Here is a 16,053-nt window from a genome sequence, read left to right on the forward strand (position 1 = left end):
TTTTGAGGTAAGAGAACAGGGTAAAGCTAGCAACACGAGAAAGAATTAAATAAATCCTTTTTTTCTCTGATAGCCTCCAGGACATCACACCTCAGTATGTTGAAAAGTATCTAGTAAAAACTCTTGATTGAAATTATTTTACAGGTGTCTTGCCTGGCCAGAATGAAGAGCCCTAGGCCATGTAGCCCCTCCATGACGGATAGTACCCTCCACAATTAATCTGGAATATGAAGGATGGTGCCAAGGAAAAGTTCCCTCCTATTGAGCAGAAATACAGCGTAGAGAGCGGAAAAGGATTAGCTGCTGTGAGCAATGGCTTCTGTTCCTTTAGCTGTCAACTCCGCTGGAGAGCTTCAGGCATTCCAAATCTGGAAAATAAAAGCTGTGCTCTGGGCTTCAGGTTCTTTTGTTACTCAGACAGCTGCTAATCGTCCTGCTGTGTTAGGAACCCTGAGACAATGCTGTAACATTGAGCTTTCTGACATCCCAGGCATCTAGACCAGTCCCCAATTAAAGATGTATTAATCACACAGACTCTAAAAGCCAGGATGATAGATGCACCCGGTAAATCTTTGCTCTTGCCTTTTACTTTCACACTCAGGTTCCTCCATGTACAGGCAGAAATGCTTAAAAGCCTACTCCAGAAACTGACCAATAAAAAGCCTTGTTCATTACTCTCTATCAGATGCTTGACGATTTCCTATGCCTGAAAAGCCTTTCAGAAAGAGGTAAGACATTGATCATTCTTGCTAAAAGAGCCTGTCTGCTTCAATAAATAGATCCACTGTGGCTGTTGTCATCTTGACTTTTTAAGCGTGATAACTAATTCAGGAGTGTGGCTTTGCTACTTGCTACAGGGACAGCCAAATCATCTGGGTAGTTAAAAAAAAAAAAATGCCTTAGATAAACCTAGGAAACTTCAGGGGACAAAACATTAATATTACTAATACTAGTAGTACTAATACTCTTCTCCAAGTTAGGGGAAGTCACCCTCAGTGAGAGTGAATAAGTTATGATTCAGATACCTGGAAAAACAGAAAAAGAAGGGTATGTGTTGGATAAAGCCCTTTGAATTCTGTGCTTTGAAATTTATGTTAATAAAAGAGTATCAAAGTTACTTTTTCACATCGGCTTCCATTCCACAAGGGCACTGAAGCCTTTTTAAATTTTCCATCAAAGGGGATCATCCATATCATTTGTTATGAATAAGTGACCTCCCAAAAAACAAGGAAAAAAATTACTAAATAAAAGCAGATAGCCAGATTGGTATTATCATAGAGGCCAAGAATCCAATTCTCTTTTTTCTTTCTTATATATAATTTTCTTAGGAGACATCTAATTACTATAATACATAATGAAGAGAAAAAAACCTCAACACAGGAGGCTCAATGTAACCTCAGAAAAGCAGCATTTGCCATTTTGAGTTATTGCAAATCTTTTGAAATCAGATTCCTATTTTTTTTTCTTTTATTTCTGAGGTTAATGGAACCCGTAAGAGACAAGTACAGTATTTGCAAGATGCCAGGCTGGTGCCAGCTCAAGGCATTGAATTCCTTGGCTTTCAGTGGAGCCTGAATATATCATGAAGAACTCTTCCCCCATCACTGTCTCAGTGATGGTCCACTGTCTTCCAAGTTGAAAGATAGGAAGTCAATTAGTGTCACTTATGATGTGAACACCTGTCGACCAAGACCTGGACTGAGACCAATTCCATTACCATAGCCACTCAATGGCTGCCAGATGGTCAGACCTTGGACCACTTATGATGTAGTCCAGACACAAGAAAGTGACCTAAAGACAGAAAGGTCCAGCGTCTCATTAGTCATCTCCTGAGCCATCCAATTCCCCATCACCTATACCGTTGGAACGGGATGCCTATTCTTTTTTCCTAACAGTTATTTTAAAAGACCACACAAGCGGCTCAAAAAAAAAAAAAAAAAAAAAAGTTATGATGACCTGAAATTGAGGATATAAGCTTCATAAATGGTGAGCCTTTTCACCAGCCATTGTTATTTTTATCTTTGAAATTTCTTTTTAGTAACTCATCTTTCTTTCTGTTATTGCATTTTGAAACACACAGGCAGCAAAGAGAAAAAAAAAAAACACAGAAATGAAAAGTATCTGACAAAGAATAAAGTGGAGCATGAAATTATAGGCTACAGATGATCACTGACAGGGTGAGAAAGGCAGAGGAAACATTTCAATATAATTTTGGTTGTAAATCTATGTGTTGTAGGCTACTGGAAACTTTTCCAAGTCCAAACGTTGTTGGCTTCAAGAACAATGGCTCAGTACTGAGAAGTAATGGCCACAAATGGAAAGAGAGCCAGAGAGAGAAACAGGAAGACCAATCAGGTGAAGCACTGAGCCTCTCCACCTTATTCTCTGTTTGGTTTCATTGTATGAAAGTCTGGGAAAGTTCTGAACACAGAGAATCAAAATATTCAGGGAACAATATCCATGAACCACAAAATGCTGAGGAGCTGGGGTTTAGCACTACCTAAGGAAGCCTTCATTTTATTTGTACCAAATCTTTCCAGTCCAGTTACTTCCTGGCTATGTAGACAAGCACAAAGACATGACTGGCAAGCGGAGAGAAGAGATATAGAAACCTTGGGGTTAAATTACAACCAGCACATTTTGAAAATGCTCCATAGACAAATGGTCACCACATGCTCTGCTCTCAAAAATGGAGCCATGAAACAATGTTTTTGCAGCCCTCGTATGTGAAACCCTATCTTTTTTGGCAATTCTTTTCAAAGCTGTGATAGGGGTTAGAAAAAGGAGCATAATTTATGTGAAGGGATTTTACGCTTGGGAATTTGCAACTACAGATTTCTTTTTTTTTAATTTGGGAGTATCAGCCAAAAACTAAATTGTATGTGCCAGACAGTTTAAACTTCTATAGGCATTATAAGACTGAGGCTGAGGCAACTGAGATGTTAAGTTTTAAAAAGTTATTTATGCCAATAGATGTTTCCAACTGGATCTAGGCTTAAGAATCCAATGACTTTTGCAATCATAAAAAAAAAAAAATCAAAGACTGTATTAGGAAAGTTATCACTGTTTTAGGACCTTTTTTTTTTTTTTTTTCTTAAATGAAGAGGTTCTCAGTGTCCCACTGAGGCCTTTCTAATACAACTTGCTGAAGTGTGAAATTCAGTATTACTAGCTCCACCCAGGAGTCAATCTGTAAATACCGGAAGGACCTCATTAGAACAGCATCTCACCCAGAAATAGTCCCACAGCATGGTCTCTAAGAGAGATGCTGGAGCAGGGCTTCCAGTACACTCAGGGCAGTTTTATGGAAGTTATTTCGAGTGTGTTCTAAAAATGGAAGGGAGGAAGAAGTAGAGAAAAGAGAGAGCATGAAAGCCATCATCCAAAGAACTCATCAGTGCCATCCATACCCTTAAGAGTTAACAGTGAGATGAGGCTCAGGTATCATTCTCCCCAAACAATACACCTTTGCATTATAGCAAGAGTCCTTAAACATATTACCAGCCCCTTAAAGCCACACCTTAATGAGTTACTCACAGGCGTTGCTGTCTGCAAGGAGGGCTGTGAGCACAATTTAGGATTTTTAAAATCTATGACCACTCTTCTGGTTTTAAAAAGACATTAACTTCCAGAAGGCAAGATTCTGCTATATTTGCACTTCTTACTTTCTGTGGCAAACAAAGCAACAAGAATCGTGATTACATGCTGTAATGACAATCTGACCCCTATTTCAAATGAGGAGAAATGAGATGATGTTAGCAAGAACCCTCAAGCCTCCAAAAGCATCCTCTTAGAAAGTACCTTAAAACCCTGCTTTTCTGAGGCCCGAACAGGATCCGATACTCTGGGTTTCAATGACATCAAGGGCTCCACCAGCAACGCTTAGGATCGTATGCAATTTTAAGATTTAAAAAAAAAAAAAAAAGTCCTTGATTATCTTGGAGAGTGAACACTTGATTAAGCTTTCAGCTAGCTGCATATTCAAAATCCCTGGCCTGTTTATCTGTTTGCCCTGGCTTTGATAAAGAGACCTGATGGAAACTGTGCTCTCATCCACCTTCACGCTATTATGCTCAAAATACACACTTATTATGCTAAGAAAAGGAGGGGGGTGGCGATTCAGGAGGCAGATTTATAGCTTGCAGTACGTTATCTAGACAACACCAACTCTCCAGGGAGCCATTGTGAGCTTGCCCCTTTCAGTGCTTGTTCTAATGGATGGATCTTATCCAAGCCTGTTACATACAGAGAACCTGTTGGTGGCAGGTTGCACTGGGCGTGGTGCATAATTGAAGCTACACATTGAAGTCTTGTCTGTATGTACATGTCACCAAGAAAAGGTTCCTAGATAAGAAACTTTGAAAATCAGCTAGCCCACAGACTTCACTGAAGAGGCTTTTTTTTTTTTTTTCTTTTTTTTCCTTTTTTCTTTTTATGGCCACACCTACAGCATATGCAAGTTCCCAGGCTAGAGTTTGAATTGGAGCTGCAGCTGCAGGCCTACACCATAGCCACAACAGATCCAAGCCACATCTGAGACCTATGCTGTAGCTTGTGGCAATGCTGCATCCTTAACCCACCGATCACAGTCAGGAGTAAAACCCACATCCTCACAGACACTATGTTTGGTTCTTAATCGGCTGAGCCACAACGGGAACTCCAAAGAGGCTTGTTTTGACCGAACTGCCAGAGAAATTCATGTACTTAGATTATCATTTGGAAGATGCCAGGTAAAAAGGAGTGGCCCACCCATCCTCATTCTCTCTCTCCTTCCCTTCCAAGAGTGAGAGCAAAGCCCTGCCATTTTATCCATAAGATATTTTCAATGGATTATGTTTTAGGAAATAGCTCTTGTGCTTTGTCATAAAGCAGGGAAAGCACCGGATAGCCACGATAGAGTTCCTGGAGGGTGGGCTGACCAATCTGTCAGAATAGAGGAAGAAGGAATTTAATATCAGAGCTATTTCTTCAGCTATGTGTCTGTATTGGCAGCTGCTGACTGTTCAGCCAGATTCCAGCACTCTGGGTACCAACCTTCACACAAGGGACCAAATCATTAATGATATTTCCCAATGAAAACCACGGTGTTCGTGAGGCAAGTGACATCGGGCATCATCTCTCTTTTTCTATTACTGCAACCTACGGAAATGCTTCCATTTTTCTGGCACAAGCTAAGGAGGAAAAAAGGTGCGTGTGTGTGTGTGTGTGTGTGTGTGTGTGTGTGTGTGTGCATGTGCGAGTGCCTGCCTGTGTGTGTGTTGGGGTGAAAGGTAGACACTGGGGAAAAACTCCTTAAAAAGGGAGGTTTTTTTTTTTTTTAATTTTTTTTGGTCATCTTTTTAGAGCTGCACCTGCAGCATTTGTAAGTTTCCAGGCTAGAGGTCGAATTGGAGCTGCGGCTGCCTGCCAGTGCCATGGCCACAGCAAGCGTCTGTGACCTACATTGAGGCTCACAGCAATGTCAGATCCTTAACCCACTGAGTGGGGCCTGGAATCGAACCAGCATCTTCTTGGATATTAGTCAGGTTCTTAACCCACCGAGCCACAGTCGGAACTCCCAAGAGGTATTTTTAATACTGATAGAACTAAGGCTTGCCTTTCTTGACAGATTAAAATGTAAAATCTAGAAACATCCTCATGAGTCTTTACCTGAAGGGAACACACAGAATGCCTTCTTACTGTATCCTGGTATGAAAACAGCACACAAACGCTGAGTTTCAGAGAAGGTTCTATATAGTAGGGGTGACAAAGACAGGCATTTTAATTAGTCCCTGCAGAGTTAAGGATTAGCCCTGCAGCATGTCTCTTGGTTTACCTGGTGTCTGAAGGGAAAAAAAATTCTTTAAAGGCATCAGTATGGGGTTAATGGGAGCTTTGATAAAAAGTTTCTCTGGATCTTTTTATTGATGCTTAGTTGCAAACTGGACCCTGGGGAGTCTCTTCTGGCTCCTCTGGAGAAGACAGTAGTTCATTCAGCCAGTTGGAGTGACAAATAGACAATTTAGAAGCCCATCCCCAATCTTTGCTAGCCCTGGACAATTCATTTCTCAATAGGGTGTTTATTTTTCAAATCCCTGGATGGCTTCTCTTTGGGTGTAAAAGGTGGCCACAGTGTTCGAAGGAACAAGCAGAACACTGAAGAATAAAAAAACAAATCAGCCTTAAGAGTGTCAAGTGTTTAAGCTGAATGCTGGTGAATGGATTTCCCTTCTCACAGAGGAACATGTATGCATACTTATGCAGGGGCAAAGGGGAAAGAATCAGGAAAAATAATTGTTCCCAGCCCTGGGTATATAAATAAAACTTACATTTTCTTAGAGAGAAATATTCACCTCTTTGAAAAAAAAGGCATCCCAATTTTTGCTTATATGTAATGATTGCTACTAGGATCTATAGACCTGCTATTTGCCTAAGCTGTTCAGTCCACTTTGAAGCTGAATAATTTGGAAGGCTCTTTCGGAAGGCTTTTATTTTTTTCTTTCTCCTCACCAGGACTTGCAGCACCCACCCTAAATACAAATTCATGGACCCTGGTGCCACACGCAGGAAGCTGTACCATTGTATATCTACTGGTTTATTTTATTCTTAATTATGATCGTAATTAGTGAGTACACTTAATAATCACAGGGGTGGCAAGAAAATTCCATGGACATGAAATTATTTTATATATACAGTTAGAATCAAGAGACTGTTCCCTTTTTAAGAAAAAAAAAATTGTACTGCATGTTTTTTAAATGTACATTTATTTCCTAGGCATGACAGAACTAAACCAGGGGCCCCTGGCTAGATCAGAGCTGTTAATGAGAAAACCACAGCCTGGCTTCTCTGAAGCCCATTGTGTGCTTATTTAGGCCTATTATGATCCAGGCACAGAAAGGACCCTCCACCCAGCTTCCACCTTAGAGGTCCTCAGGATTGCATCCCAACTGCTAGGGATGCACAAACAGCTTTTCAGCAAAATCTCTCAATGGAATTGCTATACAATTTGTCTGCAGACTTTTAAAATGTGCCTTCAGAAAGATTTCTGATTTATAGATTTCACCAGCTTCATCACGTGTGTTTCCATTTCTTAGAAGTAAAAAAAAAAAAAGAAAAATCCATCATTTACTTGAGCTAAAAGCAAACATGAGACATCATCTCAGTGGGGGAACAATGTTAAGAAGCAGCAGAGATGATTATTAAAAAAAAAAAGAAAAAGAAAATGCTGTCAGCACCTGGGAACTGCACTACAGTGCTAAGAATGCACGTTTTCAAGAGAACCGGAACACTCCGTTTGCAGAAGAGACAACAGTGTGCCACTTGATATATTTGAACTTGAGGATCACCAGGTACAAAGTTTTGCGGTACAAGAAAGCAAAAGCATGTTTGAAATTCTAATTATTTTCATGAAATCTTGTTCATAGAGTTGAAACCTCTAGAAAAGAGGTTTTCTTGCTAAATATCAAAATTGCTTTAAATGTGAGATTAACTAAATATTAATCAGCCCTATCCTTTGCAAAAGGAGTTTTTGACAAATGACACCAGCATTTCAACATCTCAACCTCCTTTCTGACTGGTCCTTTTGGGATTTAGTACTCAAAGCAGGGATCAGCAAAGTTTTTCTGGAGAGATCTAGACAGTGGATATGTTTGCTGTGCAGGCAACTTCACTCTTTTGTTGTTCCAGGAAAGCAGTCTTAGGTAATACACACAAATGAGTGGGCCTTTGTTCCAGTAAAACTTCTTTATGAACACTGAAATTTGAATGTTATATAATTTCCAAATCTCACAAAATATTACTATTTTTTTAAATTATTTTCATCCCTTTGGGAAATAGAAAAAAAACCAAACACATTCTTAGGAGTTTTCAAGGTGGAAGATCAAGAGTTGGGCCCTGGTTTGCCAACCCCTTCTCAAGGGATTGAGAACAGAAGCCAGATATTTGTACCTCTAGAATAACATCAACTATAATTTAATTTTTTTAATTGTAAATCAACTACACTGTAAAAAAAAGTTTTAAAAATATTTACTGAGGAGTTCTCTGATGGCTCTGAGGGTTAAGGATTCGGCATTGTCACTGATGTGGCTCAGACTGCTGCTGTGGCATGGGTTTGATCCCTGGCCCAGGAACTTCCACATGCCGTGGGTATGGCCAAAAAAAAAACCTTACATATATATATATATATAATCAACAGATATTTCCCGATCTGCCCATTCCTTTTCAAGCTTACAGAACTTCTAGGTCCTTAACGTCTCATTTGGGTTTAGCAACCCATTACCATTCTCACAATCACCAGGACTACGCTTTCTGCTTGTCAATTTGACCTTGAACCACACTTCAGGCCGGCCCATCCAGCGCTGTCCCTCACCCCTAAGTGCAGGCCAGAACCATTCCAGTATGACCGTGCACTTCGTCACCTTTCCTATTAAGCCAAACTGGCCTTCCTGCAGTCTCTACTCTCCTCCTATTTCTTTGCACTTTTAGGCATAATTATATAAAGCTCCCTCCTCTGACACCCACATGCACCTCAATCTACTCAGAAAGGCAGGATTTTATACACTGAGGCTTAAGCAGTTTGCATGGGCCCTTTCCAAAGCTCAGTTTTCCATTTGATATTTACAATTTTATAGCCTTTTTTTTTTTTTCTTTTTTCTGAAATCACACAAAAATCGTCTAAGCTTCAAACCTCACCAAACCCAGTGCCACCAAGCCTGGAGCCCACTACCTAAGGCAACTGCTCTAAGACGTTTCCCTTTCTTCCACCATCTCCTTGAAGCTTTTCTCTTATGTTCCAGCAGACAGGTAGCAATTACACCCAGTGGGAATGAGAAGTCCCACTGTTCTCCATTATCCCATTCAAATAACATAATATGTCTAATTAAAAGACAGCCAAGGAAGAGAGAATGGGTACTTACCAGTTGAGTAATAAAAGACAGTACGCCTCTTGTACTTAGTTATTTTCTTTTCTCTACTCATTATTTTGGTTTTATTAACTTTATCACTACTTGACAAAGAGAGGTCACTGATTGTTTTTACTGTAAATAAATGTGTTAATCAACAGACAGGTATTGAATATCTGTGCTGTGTCGTGGCATCACAATGAGCTTCCTGCCACTCAATTGGTGATGTGGTGTTTCCTTGCAGTTTTCTTAATTGTCCATCCTGGGGAACAAGGACAGTCTGACAAGCAGCCCCCATTCATCTGATGGCAAAGCAAATGAGATTCTTCCCAAGAGGCCCCAAAGGGTCTTTTGTAACTGCCTGTCCCCTGAGAACAGTGCTTGAAGCCCTGCGTTCCCAGCACAGACCAAGCAAAGACAGGTCAGCGATGGAACTCTGAGAGGGTGGGCATTGCTCTGAAGTCATAAAATCTGTTATGCAAACAAATCGTAAGGGCAGAGTTTCTAAATCTTGGGACTGCTGGATATTTCAGACCAGACAATTCTTTGTTGTGGGGGAGGGGGGCTGTCCTGTCCATTAAAGGATGTTTAACAGCATCCCTGGACTTTATCCAGTGATGCAATATCACTCCCTCCCCTCTCACCTTTGATAAGGAAACACGTCAAATGGGGAGGGCAGTGAAACATCTATGCTAGAGGTAGAGCTTGGATGGACGGAGGGGTGGCAGGATTCAGAAGTATCCTGACAATTTTGCTGAAGCATTTTTGGAATTCTTTTTTTCTCACCTTAGGAATTTCCTTCAAAGCCAGTTTCTGAACATCCTACAGAAATTAAGCCTTAGTTCTTCATGCCCGTTGCTCATGGCTATATTCTTGGAATCAGAGTTACAGAATAAGAAAAGATCTTAGAGATGAGCTAGGTTCAAATAGTTGTGTGATCTCCTGAAGAACTGAACTTGTCCAAACCCAGAGTGTTTAAGGTGTTTTGTCACTAGAACACTACAACTGTGCAAAAGAGAGATTATAAGACACACATCCTTGGATAGAACAGCATCATATGCAAAATAAAAATCAGAAGTGTTAGAGCCATCCTGGGTGCAGTTTGGGGTTCCCAGAGAATACCACCCAGAGGGGTTCATCATGATTTAAAACAAAGAAAACAACCTAGAGTAGGATGCAGCCCCAGAGCTGGGAAACAAGTGTAAGGGGCGGGTACAGAGTGAAAACGGGTTCGGTGATAGTAAGATTTACTGCTGGCTGCAATCACAGCATTTTTAGCAAAAACAGGCACATTTCTGTTGCTTGGTCAGGAAAACCTTGTTTCATTTATACAGCATTTCTCTGTCCTAGTGACACAGCCTGTATTCATTTCCCTGAGATGGTCCACTTAAGTCGAAGTAAACTGAAGGAAAGTCATCTAGAAAACAAATCACCCGGCAGTCTGCCGATTCATTTTTCATAAGCATCAAAACCATCTCTCCCTAAACAAAAGACGGAACAGTTGCTCGAGGATGGGAGATGGAGGAAAACCAAGCCTAGGGTGACCATCCGTTTTCCTTGTCTGATGATCTCCTACGGGGCCACTTCAGCTGGAGCCAGCCCCGTCATCCACCTTACTCTCACCTCTCCTTCACGCCCTTGGGTGTGGGGTGGGGGTGAAGTGGCTTAGGAAGAGAAGTGGGGAGAAGTCCTATATCCTCCGCTCAACCCTTACCACTCTCTCAGCCCTGCCTCCCTGCTCAGAGCTTCCACGTGGGCAATATGAGCAGAGCAGGCTTTGTCCTGGCACTGTCCCCGGGGGACGCCAGGCAAGTGTCACCAGAGCCAGCCCTTTTGGCCACAGATGTAAGGCTCACATCCTGTCATCAGCTGATGAGCAGTAAAGCTGACACTTCCCATTTGTCTTGCCTTTTGCATCAACTGGGTCTGAACTCAGGAGGGGAGGAAAAGGGTGTTACTAGCCTCTTAAGACACCAACTGTAGGATCGGGGTTAGCAATGGTTTGAATAACCAGGTAAGAACACCAGTCCATGCACACGGCCGCCAGCAACCACGTGATCAAAGACCAGTTAGAACCCCGTCTCCAGGCTCAGATACTCACAGGTCCAGTCTTACACATGGGGAGATGCCAGGCTGAGTGGCATGCTGATGTGAACACTATTAATTTTAAAGAAAGCAACAAAAAGCCATTTTCTCCTTTTGGGAGCAGGATTCTCCCAGGGGTTCAAGTGCTAGCTCTGATGAGTCATTTTTACCTTCACAAAGCTGTTCGACAGTGACAGTCTCAGACGTGTTGATGATAAAAATCGGGAATTCTAGGTTTAGTGTTCATTTGTTTTTAAATACGTTACCAGTGAGAAAAAGGACCCTGTGAAAACAGAGCCGAAAATGCAGAGCCACGAAACTTTGTGGCTTCCAGGTGGTACAAGCTAACATTCATTTATTCTAGGTATTCCTTCTACTGTGAGACCTCATTGCCTATAGAGGTCCCTAAGGAATTTAATTTAATGAAATGATGGGAATGACAGCAATTAGAATATAATTGTGGGTATGTAAATATGCTTAGGGGAGCTTTGATAGAGTTTACGGTTGCTGGTTGCTACATTCACCCAGAATTTTGGCCTATATTATTAATCTGCACTATAAGGAGGAAAGGGTATGTTAATCAAAAATAAACCATCCTGATGATTTTGAATTAGCGAGCTCCAAATCGCGGCAGGATAACAAGGAACGCTGTGCACACACACCACTCTCTGCTAAGCGGAAGCTTTCTGGTTGGCCACATAGGAGGTCTCCTTATTGAAAGATTTATTTTTAATTTTGAACAGCTTCCCAGCCTTACCCTTCATGAACATTAAAATAAGGAGCTGGAATTCTGTCCTATTCAGCAAACCGCCTGGCAGAACTGCTCGCCGTGGAAGAGAAAAAACCTCATTGTGTCAGAGGAATTGCGTCCAGCCTCTTTTCCTAGAACTAAAAGAATTACACCTACATTTTTAATAAAACTTTGACTTTGTTTCCTTCCCTCGCATAACTTTTTTTTTTATTAAAGTACAGCTGATTTACAATGTTCTTTCTGTCAATTTCTTCCGTGCGGCGTAGTGACCCAGGCACACACATACACACATTCTTTTTTTTGTCATATTACCTTCCATCATGTTGTTTCACACGTGATTGGATATAGTTCCCTGTGCTGTACAGCAGAATCTCATCGAGTGTAATGGTTTTGCATGTTTTTTTCCTTTCAGAGGATTTTTGGCCTGTCCTCTTTGTATTCTTTGTGCCTTCTGGCCTTGGGAGGGGTTGACATAATCCCTTGGCTTGAGGCCTTAAATATACAGAGAGAGAAGTCTCCCCACAAAATGTGTGGGAGCCAAGCCTGTCCTCAGCACATCTCCCAGAGGCTCCCCTCCGCCAAAGAGAATGACTTCACCTTGTACAGCTGAGGCTTCACAGGTCCATTCCTAGTTCGAATTCCGTTAAGAACAGGAAGTAGTCAAACAGCTAAGGAGAGCCAAAAAGGTGCAGGAGGACTGAACATAAGAATACTGATTGAATCATAAACCAGATTCTCCAGGGGTGCAGAGATCACTCTGCACCTTCTCGGCTCCTTGAAACTCAGAGACACTGGTGGCACCAATGTGTTTCCCAGGATCTATAGGCAGTATTTCCATTGCCTTGGTCCAAAAGAGAACTAATAAAAAGCCGGCAGTCACAGCGCCTTTGTGATGCTATCAAAACCTCCTAAATCATACTAGCCTTTGTAGAGAAATAAAACCGATGACCACAACAGTATTCAGTTCCTGAAAGTGTAGAAATGAAAGGCCAAAGCATAACCAGATGGATCTGTTCACACCAAATATTAAAAAAAAAAAAAAAAAAAAAAAAAAAAATTGGTCCCATTTGCGTAACTGAAACTATCTTCCAGGAAGATGTGCCACTTGCGCTCCAGTTCAAAATCTTTCCCCAGTCTTAACTTTTTATTTATTCTGGAGAGTTCAAGGGAAAGTGGAAAAAGAATGGCTTTGGATTGGGGTACTGGAATACTTCTCACTATAGAATCAATTAATGCAGATATATTTTACTTAACTATTGAGTGCACTTACCGAAACATTCATTTAAGAAACGCGCAGTAAGAGGCTATAGGATTGTTGCAATTTATAATCCTTTTCGGGCGAAATGTGTTGTTCTTAAGAACGGCCCAAAAGGATAAACCACGGTCCTGTTTTCCTCCTCTCGTTTAAATCCCCAGAAATAAATAACAGGGAGCCAGCAAGGTGAAACATGTGGTGGAAATCCAGAAAGGAAAATTAGCATGAGAAAGTGTGGAAGCTTCTTCAGCGGAAGAATGGGAATAAGTGTGTCAGGAGCAGAGCCTAGAAATCTAGATTCTCATTCACACTTTGGAATATCTGATATTCAAGACTGGAGAACAGTTCTGCAATTACCTCAGCAGAAATACGTCACGAACAGAAAACGTTTCTAGTCATCCGAATTAGAAGAGGAAAGTGATGCACGAAACGGGGATAAATTAAGTCTCCTCCCCCACCTGCCAATTGTGAACTGAACTACGAAGGTGGCTGCCAAAGCAGTATGTTTTAAGGAACATTTTGCCAACCACGCAGATCAAGCTGCCCATTAAACCATTCGCTGTTCAGATTTACATGGTGATTCTAGTAAAGATCCACGTTGATCATTTTTAAAACTTTAAAATTAAAAAAAAAAAAAGACCAAAACTACAGCTGCTAATGCTTTTGTTGGTAAATACAGCAAATGCCAATAGAGCACTCTGTATTGGTAAAAAATCAACCTCGTATTCCCAAATAATCTGTAAATGCACTGATATCCAATCACAGTCTTGTGATGAAAATTGCCAAGATACATCCCTTACAAGAAACCAACTCACTGGCCTGCCACCTACTTCCAACCAGGCATTGTCATAGCCTTCATTTAATCGACACCACCTAGTACAATGCATGCTATGCAGTTGGTATCAAAAAAAAAAAAAAAAAAATCTGCTTAAGGAATAAATATCCTTCCAAGTATCTTTTGTGTTATTATACAGTTCACAGGTTTATAATTAGATCCCTGTGGTTCTTCTTCATTTGCAGAACTTAGCATTCTTCATGGATGTCAACACAAACTCTTTCTCTATACACATTTAGATCCTAGAATAAAGCAGATCCAATTCCTACCTGCTTGGTTGGTGGTCACAGTGACAGACACAGACTGGTCCGGGCTAGGGTTATACTTGGACACACCATTCACTGCCCAGATTTCAAACGTGTAGTTGGTATGAGCCAGGAGGTCAGTGATGGAGACCTTGGTGGTCTTCAGGCCGTTCTGCTGTGGGGTGTAGTGGACCCCACTTCCACAAGGTCGACACTTGCTAGAGTCACCCGCTCCACACTTCTTGCACACGACGTTGTAGGAAATGTCCTGGCGGCCACCCGTGTTCTGAGGACTGCTCCATTCCAAGTTCACGGATGTCTCGTTGACATTTGAGATCAAGTTTAGAGGAGCAGATGGTGGGCCTGGAGGAAGAAAAAAAAAAAAAAAAAAACACATACTATCACACTAAGAACTGAAACCAGCCTTCTGGGGATCTCTCGGAGCTTATATTATTTTCGGCGGCTACAAGTAAGATGAGCTCGTTTGGCAAAGAACCCAACAAGCAAATCAAGCCAGCAAAAAAATCTTTTAAAAGAGCAATATGATAGAAGGCTGTCCATGTGAATGTCATTCTCCTTCCTGGGCAAACGTAGCACTGGCCGCCACTGTGAGATGTGAAGCAATGGGTTGCAGACCTGGCTTTCTGAAGCGACCGAGTTTTTTTTTGTTTTTTGCTTTTTTCTCATAACTTATTTTGTCTTAATCGTATTATCTGAAAGACAGATATACAAATGTGTTTCTAGTTCCCAGGGCTGTGGTGGCACTCTGGTAAATTAATAGTTACATACCACTTCTGAAGCTAAACGATGCTTCCTAAGTAGCGTGTGTCATCGACAGGGAGTAAAATTAACTGAATTGTATAGATACGCCTCTTCAGTTTGACATGGCAGTTGAGAGGTTAGCTGTTTATGGGTAATTAGTGGGAACAGGTTCAACCAGATGGCAGAGATGCTGAAGCTATAGTCATTGAGAAATATTAAGGCAAGGATTGTGTAAAGGCTCCCAAGGGCCCACATCCAGCCCTTCAACTGATCAGGGCTGAACCAGGCCCCTTTTAAGATACTCTTTTCCATGGACATTAAAGGTTTCTCAAACATGCTGGGGGACAGTGGCTGTTGAGAAACAGAACAACTGATTGCAAACAACATGCGTGGTTTAAAATAGTAACAATAGGAACAATAAATAGGACCACAGAACCATGATGAACCCCCACGATTCTTGCTGTAGACTAGTCTCTATGCCAAGATGTTGTCACACAAACTTTCTTCAGGGAGAAGAATCAGGGTGGGAGAAGGAAGAGGGAATTTTCCTGGTCTGAACTGGTTCCAAAGGTCTGAAGGACACCTGCCACACTGTAATGAAAAAATACCGAGTCACTGCAACAGTTGGAAGGTTCTCTGCTTTCTTTTCTCTTTCTCATTTTGGTCTTCGAAGAAAAGAGCCAAAGTAAGTTTAAATGAAAAGCTGAGGTTTCTTGCTCGTTGTTTCTATCCTACCTCGAATTTATTTGTAATGATGGCTTTAAGGGAAATTTGTCTGTGTTTCCCAGGAAAAGGAAGTTAACTGGAAGCCTGCATGAGGTGAGGAGAAGCTTCATCTAGTCCAGGACAATGGGATATACACTTCCAGAGTTGCCATTGTCAGAGACTTGGAAGATAAGTAAGGAATCATAATCAGTACTTATTACTTAGCTTACAGTGATGAATGGCTGAAGGGTTTTTTAGTGATATTGAATAAGGGTAATTCACTCTCCATTTCTCTGTATACAACTTAAGTGAAGACTTTATTTTAACAACCTAGGCAGGCCCTCCCAATCAACCTTGGAGACTAGTTACCAACAACTTCTCTCTTAGTGTTAAGACCTGCTCTCCATCCTGAGAATCTTAAAAGAAAAACAGTGTCATGGAATTTGTGTTGAAGCTAAGATTGTCCCCAGGAAAGCCTCAGAAAGAAAGTACAACTTTCCTTCTTGTTTATATTTCAAATTTATACCTTATGGTCC

At 41.2% G+C, this 16,053-nt stretch overlaps 1 protein-coding gene across 4 annotated transcripts in view; it reads right to left on the reverse strand.

Annotated features, from left to right (window-relative positions):
- Positions 1 to 16,053, reverse strand: part of EPHA4 (EPH receptor A4) — a 151,075-nt gene that overhangs the window by 51,943 nt on the left and 83,079 nt on the right. For all 4 annotated transcript variants that reach the window (XM_084998069.1, XM_084998067.1, XM_084998068.1 and 1 more), the window contains 1 exon segment: positions 14,075 to 14,413. In XM_084998069.1, coding sequence (XP_084854195.1) covers positions 14,075 to 14,413 — 339 coding nt within the window.

Source organism: Sus scrofa, chromosome 15 (assembly GCF_054392235.1).
Source record: "Sus scrofa isolate SSC_HxYL_T2T_F1_AM1 chromosome 15, Sscrofa_HxYL_maternal_Yorkshire_Landrace_v2.0, whole genome shotgun sequence".
Lineage (NCBI taxonomy): Eukaryota > Metazoa > Chordata > Mammalia > Artiodactyla > Suidae > Sus > Sus scrofa.